This window comes from Odocoileus virginianus, chromosome 29 (assembly GCF_023699985.2).
Source record: "Odocoileus virginianus isolate 20LAN1187 ecotype Illinois chromosome 29, Ovbor_1.2, whole genome shotgun sequence".
Taxonomy (NCBI): domain Eukaryota; kingdom Metazoa; phylum Chordata; class Mammalia; order Artiodactyla; family Cervidae; genus Odocoileus; species Odocoileus virginianus.
The window spans coordinates 42,264,694-42,279,948 of NC_069702.1; the positions used below are offsets into that span (position 1 = coordinate 42,264,694).

At 43.1% G+C, this 15,255-nt stretch overlaps 1 protein-coding gene across 1 annotated transcript; it reads left to right on the forward strand.

The window, feature by feature from the left end:
- The first annotated feature begins 353 nt into the window (after positions 1–353).
- SPINK2 (serine peptidase inhibitor Kazal type 2) lies at positions 354–7,208 on the forward strand. Its single transcript, XM_020890670.2, has 4 exons — positions 354–459; positions 1,263–1,306; positions 5,391–5,500; positions 6,884–7,208. Exons 1-4 carry the CDS (start codon positions 405–407, stop codon positions 6,927–6,929), a joined length of 255 nt encoding a protein of 84 aa, XP_020746329.1. The 5' UTR covers positions 354–404; the 3' UTR covers positions 6,930–7,208.
- The last annotated feature ends 8,047 nt before the right edge of the window (positions 7,209–15,255 follow it).

Genomic DNA, 15,255 nt, shown 5'->3' on the forward strand with positions numbered 1-15,255 from the left:
CCCAACACCTATACCAGAAAGCTTCTAGAGAGCGGGCACCTCCTTTGTTTTCAGCCCCAAACACCGCCTGGTAGAGAGCAGACGCTGAAAAAACTGAGGTTGACTGACAGCTCGCTAGATCATCGAGGGCTCCTACGAGGTTCTCGTCTGCTGCAGGGAGGGGTGGCCTCTTCAAGCGCTTGCTCTCATTCTAGGCGGCGCGAGGACTCGGGGACTAGCAACCTCCCTTCTTCTGTCTTCCCCTCCCACGCGCCCCTTCTCGCCCCTCCCGCGCCCCGCCCGGCCCCCTCCTTCCTCCCCGCCACGTGCCCTGCCCCTCCTGCATCCCGCCCTGTCGAGCGGGAGCCGCCCTGGTCGCGCGGACGCTGGAGCGCAGGGACCCGACGGCCGGCTGCGGAGGCACGATGGCGCTCAAGGCGCTGCGTTTGGTTTTGTTCCTGGTCTGGTGGGACTCGGCCGGTAACGCTCACCAGTCTCTCTGGTCCCCGGAGGACCAGCCCAGGAGTTACTGAGAGGGGGCCCTTGCCCGCTACTGTCCCTCCCCGAGGCCTGGGGGGCCTTTGTGCCCCTCCGCGCACCCGTTACTGGCTGTTCCGGCCCGCAGTTGCCTAGGGACGCGAACTTGGGGATGTCCGGGGTTGGGGGGTGGCATTGTGGAGCCCCAACCTTCTTTAGTTCCTGCTTGGGCTTCTTCCCAGGCTGCTCTTCCTCCCTTAAAGTGGATTTTCTGAAACCCAAGGTTAGGAGTCAGGTTTTTATGGACCCGGGGCCTTCCTTGCAGAACCTCAGCAGCAGATGTACCAGGAATCAGGAATTGTGAATGCCAAGTGCGCCAAGCACCGTGGGGCTCCTGAGAAAGCGGCTTCAGTCCAGCCAGACTTGATGTCTATTTAAAGTGGAGCTAAAGTGATAACACCCGATGTCAAAATTTGCACTTATTATCTCCACCACAGGGGAAAACAACCTCGTGAACGATTGAGTTGCTTCTCCACCCTTTATTCGGTAGCTCCAGAGTTTCCCAAGCAATCCTATTAGGGTGGTCAGATACAGAACGCGTACCGAGTGTTTTCCGTGTGCCTGCTAGGAGAGGTGCCAGAACACAACTGAATCGACTTTTTTTTAGGAAGGGGTCAAAGAAGCTAGACATGTGAGGGAGAGGGAGACATGTAGCCTGTCTAAATCATAAGCTGAATTAAAAAAACCCTTATGAATGAGCACTAACCTTAATCACGTCCTTTAAAATGTCTGTCTCCTTTTTGCAGCCTCTTCCAATGCTCAGTTTGGTCAGCCTTCAGAATACAGCTCAGTAAGTAGGAAACTGCTTGGATTGTTTCTCCTAATACAGTGAAGCCCGCAGTGGTTTGGGTGGGGGCTGGTTGTCAGGTCTGCCTCTTTCGAGACAGTTGACTGCTTCTTTAGAAACCAGATTCTCAGGCAGGCTTTTTGATACAGATCACAGTGTCAATTTTGGTTAAAAATTGCTCAGGCCTTGCAGGCCTCAGGGCTTTGTTAACTTTTACTATCTCCTTTGATGATTTAGAAGGTCCTATGCCCAGTAGTCACATGTTGTACTAGATATTTTATGTATATTCTCAAATTAAGATCTGTGGAGGCAAACAAAGGCCAACCAGATGAGAGCAAGCAAAAACTAGTTATTCAGAGCTTAATGGAGCAAGTGAGTCAGCCACGTCACTTGTGTTTTAGCTGAGACTCAAAGGCACAGGAGTGGGAGAGCTTTGTAATGGGGAAAAGGGAAGGCATCAGATGTGCCCTTATTGAGGCTGTTGGCATGGGGAGGCTGGAGGTGGGAAACTAAAGGTAGGCATCCTATGTGAATGGTTAGGAGGGCACATGTGGATCAGCCATTCTGTATTTAAGCAACTCACATATGACTCTCTGCTTTCTTTCTAACCATTCCCACAGCAGGTCAATTACTCACTGGTTAGAGACAGACCATCCTCTTGTTTAACTACTCTCCTGTAAATCATAGAGTTTGTTTCCCATGAGTGGAGCTGTATTCTTACCAAGACTCAAGTATCTGTGTTCACAAGCCTATTACGCCAGCCACAGTCTTAATTTATAAAAGATGTAGAGACAGCATGAACAAGAGGGTAAACAGATGAAAATGTTTATATGGAAACTGTGTCAGATGCTTTTGAAAAACTTGCTAAAAGACAAATTCTAAAAAACTGAAGTAGGGGTAGTAAAACAGTAAATAATTGGGGAATTATTTTTTAACTGTATATTACCTTGCTGTGCCAGTGTCTTTAAATTCTCACCATATTTTAAAAAGGGGGCAGGTTTACCCCTCAGGACACAGATTGTCATTTTGATTGTCATGACTAGGAAGTTGTAACTAGCCTCTAGTGGATAGAGAGCAGTGATGTTACTAAACACCCTACCATGGATGAGGCAGCCTCACACAACAAATAATTAGCTGGTCCAAAATACGAATGCAGTTGAGAAATCCCATTTAAAACAAAAGAAGAAATCATGGATGATTTATTATGGGTATGATTTTTTCAGTGACAGCACACAGAACTCTAATTAGTTGAAACATTTCGTAGGAAGTCTTATGTCTTGTGTCAGGATTAGATTCAGCTGCAGATAACAAGGACTCAAAATAACAGCTCACAGAACTGCTATCTTAGGATGTGGACTTTGTCATCCGGGTCTGTAAAGCATAGAGTTCCATGCACCCAGGAGCAGGATGGAGGAATAGACAAAGAATGAAAATTGGGGAAGGCAGAGGACAAGCCCCAACTTTCTTTTAAAGGAGGTTCCTAGCAGGTGGTAAAGAATCGGTCTGCAATGCGGGATACCCAGGTTCAATCTCTGGGTTGGGGATTGAAGGGAGACTCTGGGTCTGGAGAATCTGGAGAATGGCAACCCACTCCAGTATTCTTGCCTGGAGAATTCCATGGACAGAGGAGCCTGGCAAGCTATAGCCCATGGGGTTGAAAAGAGTCGGAACAACTGAATGACTAACACAAACACAGAAGCAACTGCGCGCGGTAATTCCACTTGCATCCGATCGGCCTGGCCTTGATCGTGTGGTTGGTCATACCTAGCTGCAAGGAGGTTGTCTTAGTGTAGGTAGCATTATAGCTGGCCATGTGCCTCATTGGCTTTCCATCAAAAGATTGGCAATTTTATTTTCATTTATATGTTTTAAGAGAAAATGTTTAGGGTATGTTATAGTTTTTGTTACTGTTTCCCTACTTTAATTGACTTTTTAAATTAATTGACCAATTACCAGTTGTCCCAATCTCATTGGAAAGAGACTATCTAGTCTCCTGTGGAAGCTGTCCTGGAAGTCATCATCTTAGTGAACCTAGAGCAGGAAGAACACATCAGGCTCCTAGAAGGAGATAGAAGGCTGAACAGAGGGTGGAAAGGATCAAAAGTTTCTCTTTAGTTCAGAATTTGGCCAATGCCCTGTCCTACTTAGGTCTCTATGAATCCACATAATATGAAGGAAAAGGTATATTTCATTTATTCAGAGTACTAAACACATTCTGAAGTGAGGAAAGACGATCACTATTACAAAAACAAAACAAATACACTAGATCATATATTCAGCCTGTTATTAGAGTGAGGCTCTGCACGCTGTGGTGTGACTGCTGTGACCGGTTCTAGTCCCGGTCCTGCTGGAGGCTAGAGGTTGTGAGCGAGACCTGTTACCTCTCTGGCCTCAGTTCCATTGAATCTGAGGGTTGAGATCCACGATCCAACGTCAGTTTGTTAGGGCTGCTGTAATAAAGCCACAAACTGAGTGACTTGAACACCAGAGATGGGTGGTCTCACAGTTCTCAAGGCTGGATGTCCAAACTCAAGGTGTCAGCAGGGTTGGTTCCTTCTAAGGGCTGTGAAGGAGAATCTGTTCCAATCCTTTCTCCTAGTATCTCGTAGCCTCAGGCATTTCTTGGCTTGTAAATGGCATTCTCTTGGTGTCTTCACATGATCTTGCCTCTGTGTGTGACTCTGTGTCCAAACTTTCCTTTTGTTTAAAAAAATATATTTATTTATTTTTTGCACAGGCTTTCTCGAGCTGCAGCGAGCAGGGGCTGCTCTTCCTTTTGGTGCTTGGGCTTCTCATTACCGAGCGCAGGCTCTGGGCACATGGGCTTCAGAGCTGCAGTACTGGGGCTCAGTGGTTGTGGCTCATGGGCTTAGTTGTGCTGAAGCATGTGGAATCCTCCCAGGCCAGGGATCAAACTTGTGTCCCCTGCATTAGCAGCTGGATTCTAATCTGCTGCACCACCAGAGTGAAAAGAAAAGTGTTAGCTACCTCAGTCATGTCTGACCCTTTGTGATCCCGTGGACTGTAGCCCACCAGGCTCCTCTGTCCATGGGATTCTCCAGGCAAGAATACTGTCATTCCCTTCTCCAGGAGATCTTCCCGAACCAGGGGTCGAACCCAGATCTCCTGTATTGCAGGTGGATTCTTTACCGTCTGAGCCACCAGGGAAGAATTCCTGAATGGGAATTTTACCACCAGGGTAGTGCCCCAGTTTTCCCTTTTTATAACCTCACCAGTCATATTGGATTAGGGCCTGTTCTCCTAAACTTTTTACTTAAGATAACTTCCCATATGAAGACCCTACTAATCCCATACAAGGTCATATTCTGAAGTGCTAGGAGTTAGGACTTTAACATATCTTTCTGGGTGGATGCAGTTAAACCCATAACAAGCCCTGAGGTCTAATTCTGAACCTACTGCTTTCCTTAATGCTGTTGCTTAAATGCCAGTATCTTACAAGTCCAGACAAAAGATTACATTTCCGAGTGTGTCTGGGCATTATGCCACAGAATTAGGTGGAATGTAACAGGACGTTCTCATGGAGTTGCTGGTGAAGAACAGATTATGAAGCTGGAGGATAGTAAAGTACGTTGGTGGCATATCTTGGACTTTTATTTAAAAATCAGCCAACCTCAACCTTCTGCTGAGGTCCTTATCTTACATAGCAGGTATTGACCCATTGCTTCAACACTACATCTGATGCTTAGAAAAATATGTGTGTGTGTGTGTGTGTGTGTGTGTGTAAAATAGAAAATCTTCTGTAGGATATTTCTAGAAAATACAGGGAAACTTGGGACTTTGCCCGAATTCTTCTCTGGCGGCTCAGATGGTGAAGAATCTACCTACAGTGCAGGAGACCTGGGTTCAGTCCTTGGGTCTGGAAGATCCGCTGGAGAAGGGAATAGCTACCCACTCCATTATTCTTGCCTAGAGAATCCCATGGACAGAGGAGCCTGGTGGGCTACAGTCCATGGGTTCCCAAAGAGTCGGACATGACTGAGTGACTAATGGTGGAACTTTGCCCTCCTCTTATGATAAAAACGTCTCAAGTTATTCACCAATTTCTGTCTTCCTTTCTCTTTTCTAGCCAAACTGCCAGCAGTACGCATTACCAGGATGTCCCCGGGACTTCAACCCCGTGTGTGGAAGTGATTTGTCCACTTATCCCAATGAGTGTACTCTGTGCATGAAAATCAGGTAGCAATTTTTCAGTGTAAACTAGGCACATATTCTTTAGTTCTTCTCTTGCATTTTGATGACTTAGGAAGTTGTGGCTCTTTTCTTGGACATAAGAATCAAATGTGAAATAAGTAGCTCTGTTTTAAGACATATTTAAAAAGACACAGGATCAGTGAATTTTCTAGGTCAAGGTTAGAAAAAGAGGTGTGTGATTAATCAGTTATAGACCAGATAATTAAGTGATGTTACTCTCCAGGGATGGGTAGTTTCCCAAAATGAAAAATATATTTAACGACTTCCCCGGTGGACCAGTGGTTAAAAATCCACCTGCCAGTGCAGGGGATAAGAGTTCCATCCCTGGTCCCGGAAGATCCCACATGCTGAGGAGCAGCTAAGCCCGTGCACCACCGCCGCTCAGCCCACGCTCCGGAGCCTGAGTCACAACCACTGAGCCTTGTGCTGCAACCGCTGAGGCTTGGGCGCTTAGACCTGAGCCCCACAATAGGAGAAGTCACCCCAGTGAGAAGCCCAAGCACCCAACTATGGAGCAGTCCCTGCTCTCTGCAACTAGGGAGAGCCTGTGTGCAGCCAAAAGGCCCAGAGCAGCCAAAAAAAAAAAAAAGACAAGAATATATTTAGTAGTTAAACTCTGTGCAATAGTAAATGTTCTGTTGAATTCAGGAGCCACGTACAGGTGACCTACACACCCTGCACGACTGGTCAGAAAACCGGTCTTAGTAACTCTCCTGTTAGAATGCTCACTAATAAGCGTATTATACTGACGCCCTCTGTGTAACACACCCGGCCAGCTTAGGTGACCGTGACTCCACCTCCAGATACACTGCTTTGTATTTCAGGGGTTCAGTCTCTGAACTTAGTCTTCAGTAACTTACAGGTCTTCTCAGAGTGATTCGTGGGGAACAGTTCCATGTGCTCTAAGGTTTGGGGAAAAAAATGGCAGAGTTGGGTTTTCACCTTCATTGTTTCCTAGATTTAGCTTTAAAAAAAAAATCATTTAATAATTTTAGGCTGTGCTGGGTCTTCGTTGCTGCTCGGGCTTTACCTGACTGCAGCGTGCAGGCTTCTCATTGTAGAGGCTTCTCTTGTTGCAGAGCCTGGGCTCCAGGGTGCAAGGGCTTCATTAGTTGTGGTTCCTGGGCTTAGAGCTCAGAATCAGTTGCTCCACAACACGTGGGATCTTTCTGGATCAGTGATAGAACCCACATCTCCTACATTGGCAGGCAGATTCTTTACCACTCAGCCACCAGGGAAGGCCCTAGATTTAGCTTTAAAAATGATTGTCAACTGGGAAAGACTATAATGTATAATGACATGGGTCTTTTTAATACAACTTGTGGGACAGTTTCAATAAATGTGTTTTTATGATTGGTCAATTTTCAGGGAAGATGGTCGTGATATTAAAATAATCCGAAGTGGACCCTGCTGATGGAGCAGTTCACAGAAGAGAAATTGGAGAAACACCCCCGCATACTAGATGAATTTTATTTTTCCCATTTCTCTTTTCCTGTGTTTCTTTGTGTGAGATTTGTTAACCCACATTTCCTGAGATGAGATGTGGAAGACAGCCATGGACAGTGATTGATAATTAAAGCAAACAAAAAAAGTCCTTGTTTCTTGGCATTTGCCCCTTAAGTTAAGCTTATCGCCCAGATTACTTATATGTTGCTTTATTTAGTTGGAATAAAATCAGCATTGTGTTCAGTTACCGCTGTTCCCTGTTGAATATCCATTCTCACTCAGCCTCACAGGGCCCTTTTGCTCTCAGACGGAGGTGAATTTCACTAAGGGAGAAAAGTAGAGTCATTTTTGAGAGGTCAAGGATTATTCTCCTTCCCCATTTCCCTGAATCTTTGATATAGAGTATGTGGTAATTGGTACAGTGTTGTGCAGAGAGCAAATAATGTGAGATGCTGAAACTGTCTCTAGCCTGAACAGGGAAAGTAAAAAAAAAATGCAATAAAAATACAAGATTTTAGTATTCCTTCCGATGCAGTTTTTCTTTCAAGTTAATGCAGGGACTTGCCCTTTTCCTTCTTCTAGAGCTGAGGTTCTGAACCCTAGAGATGATGCTGGGGCTATATAGAGAGGCATTTTTGGGATCACAATTTGTAGGGTGGGTGCTCCTGACTTCTAGCAGGTAGAAGCCAGGGATGCTACCAAACATTCCACAGTGAGCAGGACACCTCCCAACAACCAAGAAATTTTCAATCCAAGATGTCAGTAGTGCTGAGGTTGAGACGTCCTGTCATAAGAGTTGATGCAACATAAAAAATAGATGTTGCAATAATAAAAGTGACCAAAGGTTAATTTAGAAAGATATTGTCGTCCAGGCAGAGGATTTTGAGTCAAGTCCTAGGTTTAAGTACATTCTAGGGTCAGAATGAGACAAGAGGCAAGAGATGATGAGAGTGTGTAGAAAAGAACCTGGCTTTGGCAAGTGGACTAAATGTGAATTTGAATTCTGATTCCAGCACTTACTTGGACTTCTGTTTTCTTATCTGGAAAAGAGGGATCATATTCAAGTCATGGAGCTGCTGTGAGGAAACTGCTTAGCCCAGCACTTGGGTCTATGGAAACTACTGAAATAGTAGCTACTGTCAGTTCAAGTATCCCTCTTAGGAGGTAGAAACTGAGGCCCACAGAAGCAAGCCAACTTACTCAAGGTTATGAAACAGTGTGGACTAGAAGCCTGGTCTCCAAATTCCCAGACCTCTGTTCTTATGTGGAACAGAGGCAATAAAGTGGGAAGTTGTATAATATAGATGTGCCACAACTACATTATGTCTGTAGTTATTTTTGGCTTAAAAGTTTTATAAAAGTAGTATGTGATTTTCAGAAAGTTAAAAACACACCGAAATATATTTTAAAAATGAAAGTCTTGCCCATACTAGCCTCTAGAGGTGACCAATATTAACCTTTTGGAACACCGTCTTCCTAAGTATGTGGGGGAGCTTAAATGTCAAGAAGCCAAAGGGTCTCGGGGTGACACATCACTGTTGACAGCAGACCCGCAGGCAAGACATGGCAGCAAACTTCACTGCCCCAGGGAGGAGGAGGCTACCATTTTCAGGGGGAATTGATGTCAGGCTACCAGGGCAATGAGCAGCTAGGGCCACACAGGTAGTTACAGATTGAACCCTGTAATTAAGAGAGTTAGATAGTCCTGTGAATGAAGCAGGGACTGGTTGAGCAGAGGATGTACAGAGAGCAAGAGAACAGCCATCCTGAGTGGCCTGCTCAAACATGCATCTTGAGAAATGTGGACCTCATCTTTTACTCTGCCCTTGCGTGCACCCTAGGTAACTATATTTACTAAAGACTGGTCAGGTAGATCTCCCTGGACCCTTCAGATCATCTCCATAGACTGGTTTAAAGTGCAAATCCCGCGAAAATACATGGGATAGATAGTTTCTACCATCTAGGTTTGGGTTTGAGTTTAATATGTTTCGAAGAATAAAAGTGGATTTAGAAATAAGAGTACCAAAAATAGGGCACAGATTATCTACATGTTAACATGTAGAAATGTGTCGTAACAATGATAAGAAATTTTGAGGTGCTATAATTAATAGCGTGATATTCAATAGACTTTTTATTAAAATTGTTTTTTATACAGCATTATTAATATGTATGCATAATAATAGCCATTTGCAATCTCCAATAAATGGATTGTTTAAATGAACAAATTGCATAATTCACATAGGCTGACTTTACAGAAGGAAGTTTTTGTTTGTTTTTAGGAAGTTTTATTTTTGTATGTTGAAAGTGATAATCAATTCATATGCAATTTTAAGTAATATACAAGAAGTAGATGGACTGTGGGGCACTTTTCCTATAGAATTGAAGTGATCTACAGGTCAGAAAGTTTGAGAATTCTTTTTTTTTTTTCGTGGTGGCTTCTCTAGGCATGTGGGCTTCAGTAGCTGTGGCATGTGGGCCCAGCTGCCCTGTGGCGCGTGGAATTTTCCTGGACCAAGAATCAAACCTATGTCCCCTACATTGCCAGGAAGATTCTTAACCTGTGGACCAGCAGGGAAGTCCCAAAAGACTGAGAACTCTTTAGAAAATAAAGGATCAGATAAAGCAGCTAAAGATACAGTCAACTTCCTCCCAACTCATTCTAGATCTTGCCCAGACTGTCTCTGACACTGCCGCCCATGTTTATGTTGTGAGGTATATACATCTAGATGGCACAGACAGCAAACAAGATATAGAAGGAAAGGTGATTGGAGGCACAGATGACCATTCTCAGCTCTTCCCATAATGCCTTTGTTTCTTCAGTCTTCATAATTGGGGAGAAGCAGCATCTCTCTCTATGACATATAGAAATGTGACCAACCCCATGTAAAAACACATCTGAAATCACACCTGATGCATTTGCCGATGATTGGATCATTTAGACTGCCAAATTACCATAGCTCCCACAGTCCATCTTTAGAGCAAGAAGTTTTATTTCTCTGTCTTGAAAATGAGATAATATTCAGTTTAATGGGTCTAATAGTTGCATTCACTACATAATTCTTAGGGCTTCCCTGGTGGCTCAGATGGTAAAGAATCTGCCTGCGAGATGGAGACCTGGGTTTGATCCCTGGGTTGGGAAGATCCTCTGGAGAAAGGAATGACTACCCAATCCAGTATTCTTGCCTGGGAAGTCCCATGGACAGTGGAGCTTGGCGGGCTCCAGTCCATGGGGTCACGTAGAATCAGACTGAACAACTTTCACTTTTCACTTTCACAGTATTCTTAATCCGTAGAATTGAAATTACAGGCAAAATGTATGAGGTTTTATGACCTAAAGTACTACACTTTACATCTTAAATTTTAAAAAAATTTATTTATTTGGCTACACTGGATCTTAGTTGCAGCATGTGGGATCTAGTTCCCTAACCACGGATCAAACTTGGGGCTCCTGCATTGAAAGCATGGAATCTTAGCCACTGGACCACCAGGGAAGTCCCCAAGTTTAATTTTTAAATTTTGTAAGAAAAAAAGGGAAATTGTGTGTCTTAGTACTCTAGCATATTCCAAAGTCTCTTTTCTTATTGTGGAGAAGAGATCGTGTTTACCAAACATTTATGATAAAATTAGATTCAATGGTTGTGTGGCTTTTTTTTTCTGTCCCCAAGCAAAATTAGTTTTCCTGAAATGGAGAAGGATTTAAAAAAACAAGGAAGAGATACATCAAAAGGTTAACAAAATTAAACAATTGTACACATTTATCTTCAAGGAATATATACTACTTTGATAACTATGATAAAATATGCCTTTTAAAAATTGACTTTTTTAAAAGTAATGTTATAGTTTAAGAAACCATGAGCAGAAAGGAAACCTTAATTGAACCAACAAATTAAGAGCCAGAAATAGCCCACCAATAATCTTTTGCAGACTTTGCCAAATGCTCTCCGTCATGGAACAATTCCTGGCCAGCTCGGAGACACAAGGGGGCAGTGGCCTCCTGGGAACCGCCACTTCCGGCAGATCCTGCCGCTCAGCCTGAAACAGCTAAGTGACGTCTCTCTAGAGCCTTGCCACTGGCCTGAGGGTCATATTTGACTTCCAAACCGCTTTCAAAGACTCATACTTTTAATTTTTAAAATTTATTTTTGATTGGAGGATAATTGCTTTACAACAGTGCTTTAATTCTTTGACGACACTATTTCTGTGACTAACAATGAATGGTCCAGTTGGAGCTAATGTGGAGTCAAGGACCTAGGTGAAATGATGACAAATAAAAACAATTTTACCCTCCAAATAGGAGTTAGGCAAATGCTCTCAGACTGTGGCTGGAAAAGCTGGAATTTGAAAAGCTTCCAGAGGAGGAGGCTTCAAGCTTATCTGACTTGAGCAAAAAGTTCTGACCCGACAGGCCTCAGAGAAGACTGCTTTTCTGTGGTGGGCAGGTTTATGAAGAAGCCACCAACCTTTCTCCTCTAGGTTTTCTGCCTCCCTGTCCCCATCTGGTTCAATGTCTTTTATCTTGACTAAAACTTCTGCCCTAGTGAGTATATTTATTAAGTCAGAAAAATCCATAATATCCAATAACAGCTTGGCTATCTACAGTTTCCAAAGTCTTTCATACTTTATAAAACACGTTCAGGTATGTTTTTCACACATCAGTTTGAAATGATTTGACTTTTCACTCCCCGCTTCAGTGAACTTTATCACTGGAGATATAGACTCCATCATACTGACCAAAGTTATTACCAAGAAAACAAAGTAAGTCCGGGGCCCAAATGCCAAGCTCATCGCATCGTGTTTACCCTAGAGACCAAGCTGCAGGTAAAGGGTGTGATGTGGGCAGAATGGAAGTGTCAGAATCTGGTTTATGAAGCTCAGGAATGAATTCCTTTCTGAAGAGGAAGGGAAGGGCAGGGCAATTCTGTAGAGGCATTTGCCACTCAAAGACTTTCATGGGCACCCATGCATATGAAACTGGCAATGAATATTTGTGAGACAGATTACCCTAACTTACAATGTGGTGTGTTAGTCTTTCGAGGAGTGAAGAAATCCTTTGTTTGCATAGGGTTGATTTATTAGGAAAACTTGTCTCCTAAACTATGTATTTTGATAAACTGCAACAAGTCTAAGCCATGCAGAATGTCACAAAATAAGCATTTGCTACATAGTTTTTACAATTGTGTGGTTTTACATACTTAATCAATGCACATATGTTTGGAGGTTTTTTTTCCTATTTTTCTATCAGTTTTATAATTTTTGTGACAGGAAATAGCATGTGATTATAGGAAATCAGGGGTCAATTCATGATGTCTTCTCTTTTGATTGTCAACCAGGAATGATTTGATTGAAACTTAGAGGTTGTTATGTTTCTATGCTTATGGTTTAGGAGAAAATCTGAAACAGGTTAAATGTCATGGTCAGCTAAAGGGCACAGCACATCTTTTGACTCTAAATTTGGGATTCTTTTTTTTTAATCATTGTGCTCTGAAAATAGCTCATTCTGTTAAGAAAATGCTATCACCAGACCACTTTTGCTTCATATTTCTGTGTGGATTTGGTGGCTATTGTTTTCCATTTTTGAACATAAAAAACAAAGGCTCAAAAAGCACTTGATATTTTCAGTGCTGATGAATGAGCTTCTTATTTAGACCCTGTTTGTGAAAAAAGTTGATCTCTAAATAGGGGCTCCTCTGGTGGCTCAACAGTAAAGAATCCACGTGCTGTGCAGGAGACCTGAGTTCTATTCCTGGGTTAGGAAGATCCCTTGGAGAAGGAAATAGCAGTCCACTCCAGTATTCTTGCCTGGGAATTGCCATGGACAGAGGAGCCTGGTGGGCTACAGTCGATGGGGTTGCAAAAGAGTCGTACACAACTTACAAACTAATCAACAACAGCAGAGTGGGTGGCAGCACTTGAGAAGTTTATTGTTTGTTGAGCCCCAAGGCTGTGCTTGATCCAGTAGGAAAACGACGTATGGTACAGTCTGTGCCTTCCCTAAACCACCTTCTCAGGCTCTTTGGCTCATGTCACAGAGGCTAAAACAAGCAATAGACCAAAGGGAGTAATGTAAATCTTGGAAAGTTTTTGCTGTTAAATAGAAACCATATTAGCAGCAAAGCAAATCAAAACACCTTGTATACATTTTATACACTTAACCAAAATATTAGAGTTAATTATAGGTCTATAAAATGGTGGCTTGCAAGGCTAGGATTAGTGACTTCTCTGCACCTTTTCAAACTGATTCTCTTTTGCAACAGATCTCCCTTTCACTTTCTTCTGCTCTCTTTCTAAGGATTCCCCAAAATGCATATCCCACTGGCCTTCAACAAAATGCCCAAACATCCACATATTGTTGGTCATAATAAACTGCCCTCTTTCGCATTCTTCTTTTAATGTGCAAATATCCCATTGAAAGGTAATATATTACATTCTTAATGCAGGGATGGCCAATTCTAGGCAAATCTGGCACATTCCCAGTCTGTGGCAGACGTGCGTGCTTTCTTGGGGAGTCTGGCATTAAACCCTCAACACACTGCACCTGGCAGCCTCTCCAGGCTCATCGAAGTTGGCACATGAACTGAAACCTGTTTGGCATCCTTGTTCTAGCAGTGTAAATCGAGTGGGTTGATAATACAATATCTGCTTGGTAGGTTCTAGAAGCAGGAAAACTGGTTTATATGGGCGTGAGAGGAGCTGATAAGGTCAAGCTTATTCTACATCACAACTTCACCCCAGGCTCTTTGCTCAATACTATTTTAGTAGGAGAAATAAGACATTGGGGTGGCTGATCTACAAAATAAAACTTTGGGAAACATTTACTCTACAACAGTAGGATATTGTCAGACCTTCCTAAATGGGTAACCATCCATCTCCCAACAGCTCATTCATCAAACCTTGCACACAGATATTCTTCTGTTCCTAAGCCAAGTGAAGCCCACACATAGTGGGCCTGAAATTGTTAAATGGAAAATGTTGAGCAGCTACTCACTCCCAAGGGGAGTTTGATAGTGTCACCCAGAAAAAAACAATGAAGTCAATGTCTCCTGCACACTGGGGGAGATGTTCTAGGTGTTGTGGTGTTGCTTGAACAACTTGAATTTGTTTTCTTCCTACCAAAAGTCAGTCCCTGTGACCCCTGTCATATAAAAACAGAGCAAAAATAATACAGAGAGAAGTCCTTTTAAGAGAGTAGCAGCTACAGCTGGCACATCGCAGAAAGCACCTTGGAAATGAAGGAAGCTTATAATAAATAATAGCAACAGGAGTGAAGGCTGTGAAGGTCCATTCAGTTCTGTTCTCGGCCTGACATTTGACCTGAGACCAAATGTTCAGTGGCCAGCATAGAAGTCTTGCATTGTTCCTTCCAAAAAAGAATGATGTATCCACTGAAGTGTACATTCAAAAAGTATAGACTACATTGACAGCAAAGATGGGGGCGTTGGGGGGTGCATACTGGACCAAGGCAGAATTATGTAGAAGTTTCTGAGAGCGTTTAAACTATTTTGCCACGCTTGGGGATACAGATGAACATGGACATCCAAACACACCCCTCATTTTACGTGGGATCCAGAAACCCTGTGAGAAAGAGGTGGAATCCAGTACAGCTGCAGTTCAGACGTGTAGAAATTGGATGTATGGACTGTGAGCCTAGAAGAACAGGCTGAGAAGAGAGACAGTAAGACCTTCTATAGAGCCAGCTGGACTGATAATTGGGCCTTGAGACTGTCCCCAGGAAGCAGTGTTCTAGGGGTGGCTGGCCTTAACCACCTTGGCTTCCATCTCCTTCAGGGACAAAATCTGCGCCTGGGAAGAGGGGGCCATGGTATAAAGGAAAGAAAAGAAAGAACCGCACTAGGAGCCACCAGTTCAGTCTTAGGAAACCTTTTCCCCTTGGTGGGATGCTATGAAATAATAGGACCCACTGAGACAGATGGAAGGCTTTTGCTGCAGATCTGATTAAACATGAGATGAACACACCTCTCAGCCCTTCGTGGACTTTTTAAACTTGGGTCACACTGTCACATATAACAAGTGTGAATATATATGTTTGTTTACATTTCTAACTCAACAATTTTGTGTTTAGTTCACCACAAAGACTGATTCACTTATTCTCAAATCATCTTTGCTTTTTAAAGAATTAAGTTAAAAACAAACCAAATTTAGTTACTATAGATCTGTAATTCTTAAACTCTAGCTGGCATCAGAATCACCTGGAAGGCTTGTTGTTAAAACAGGTTGCTGCACCCCACCCCAGAATTTCTGATTCTGTAGGTCTAGGGTGGGGTCTAGAATTTGTG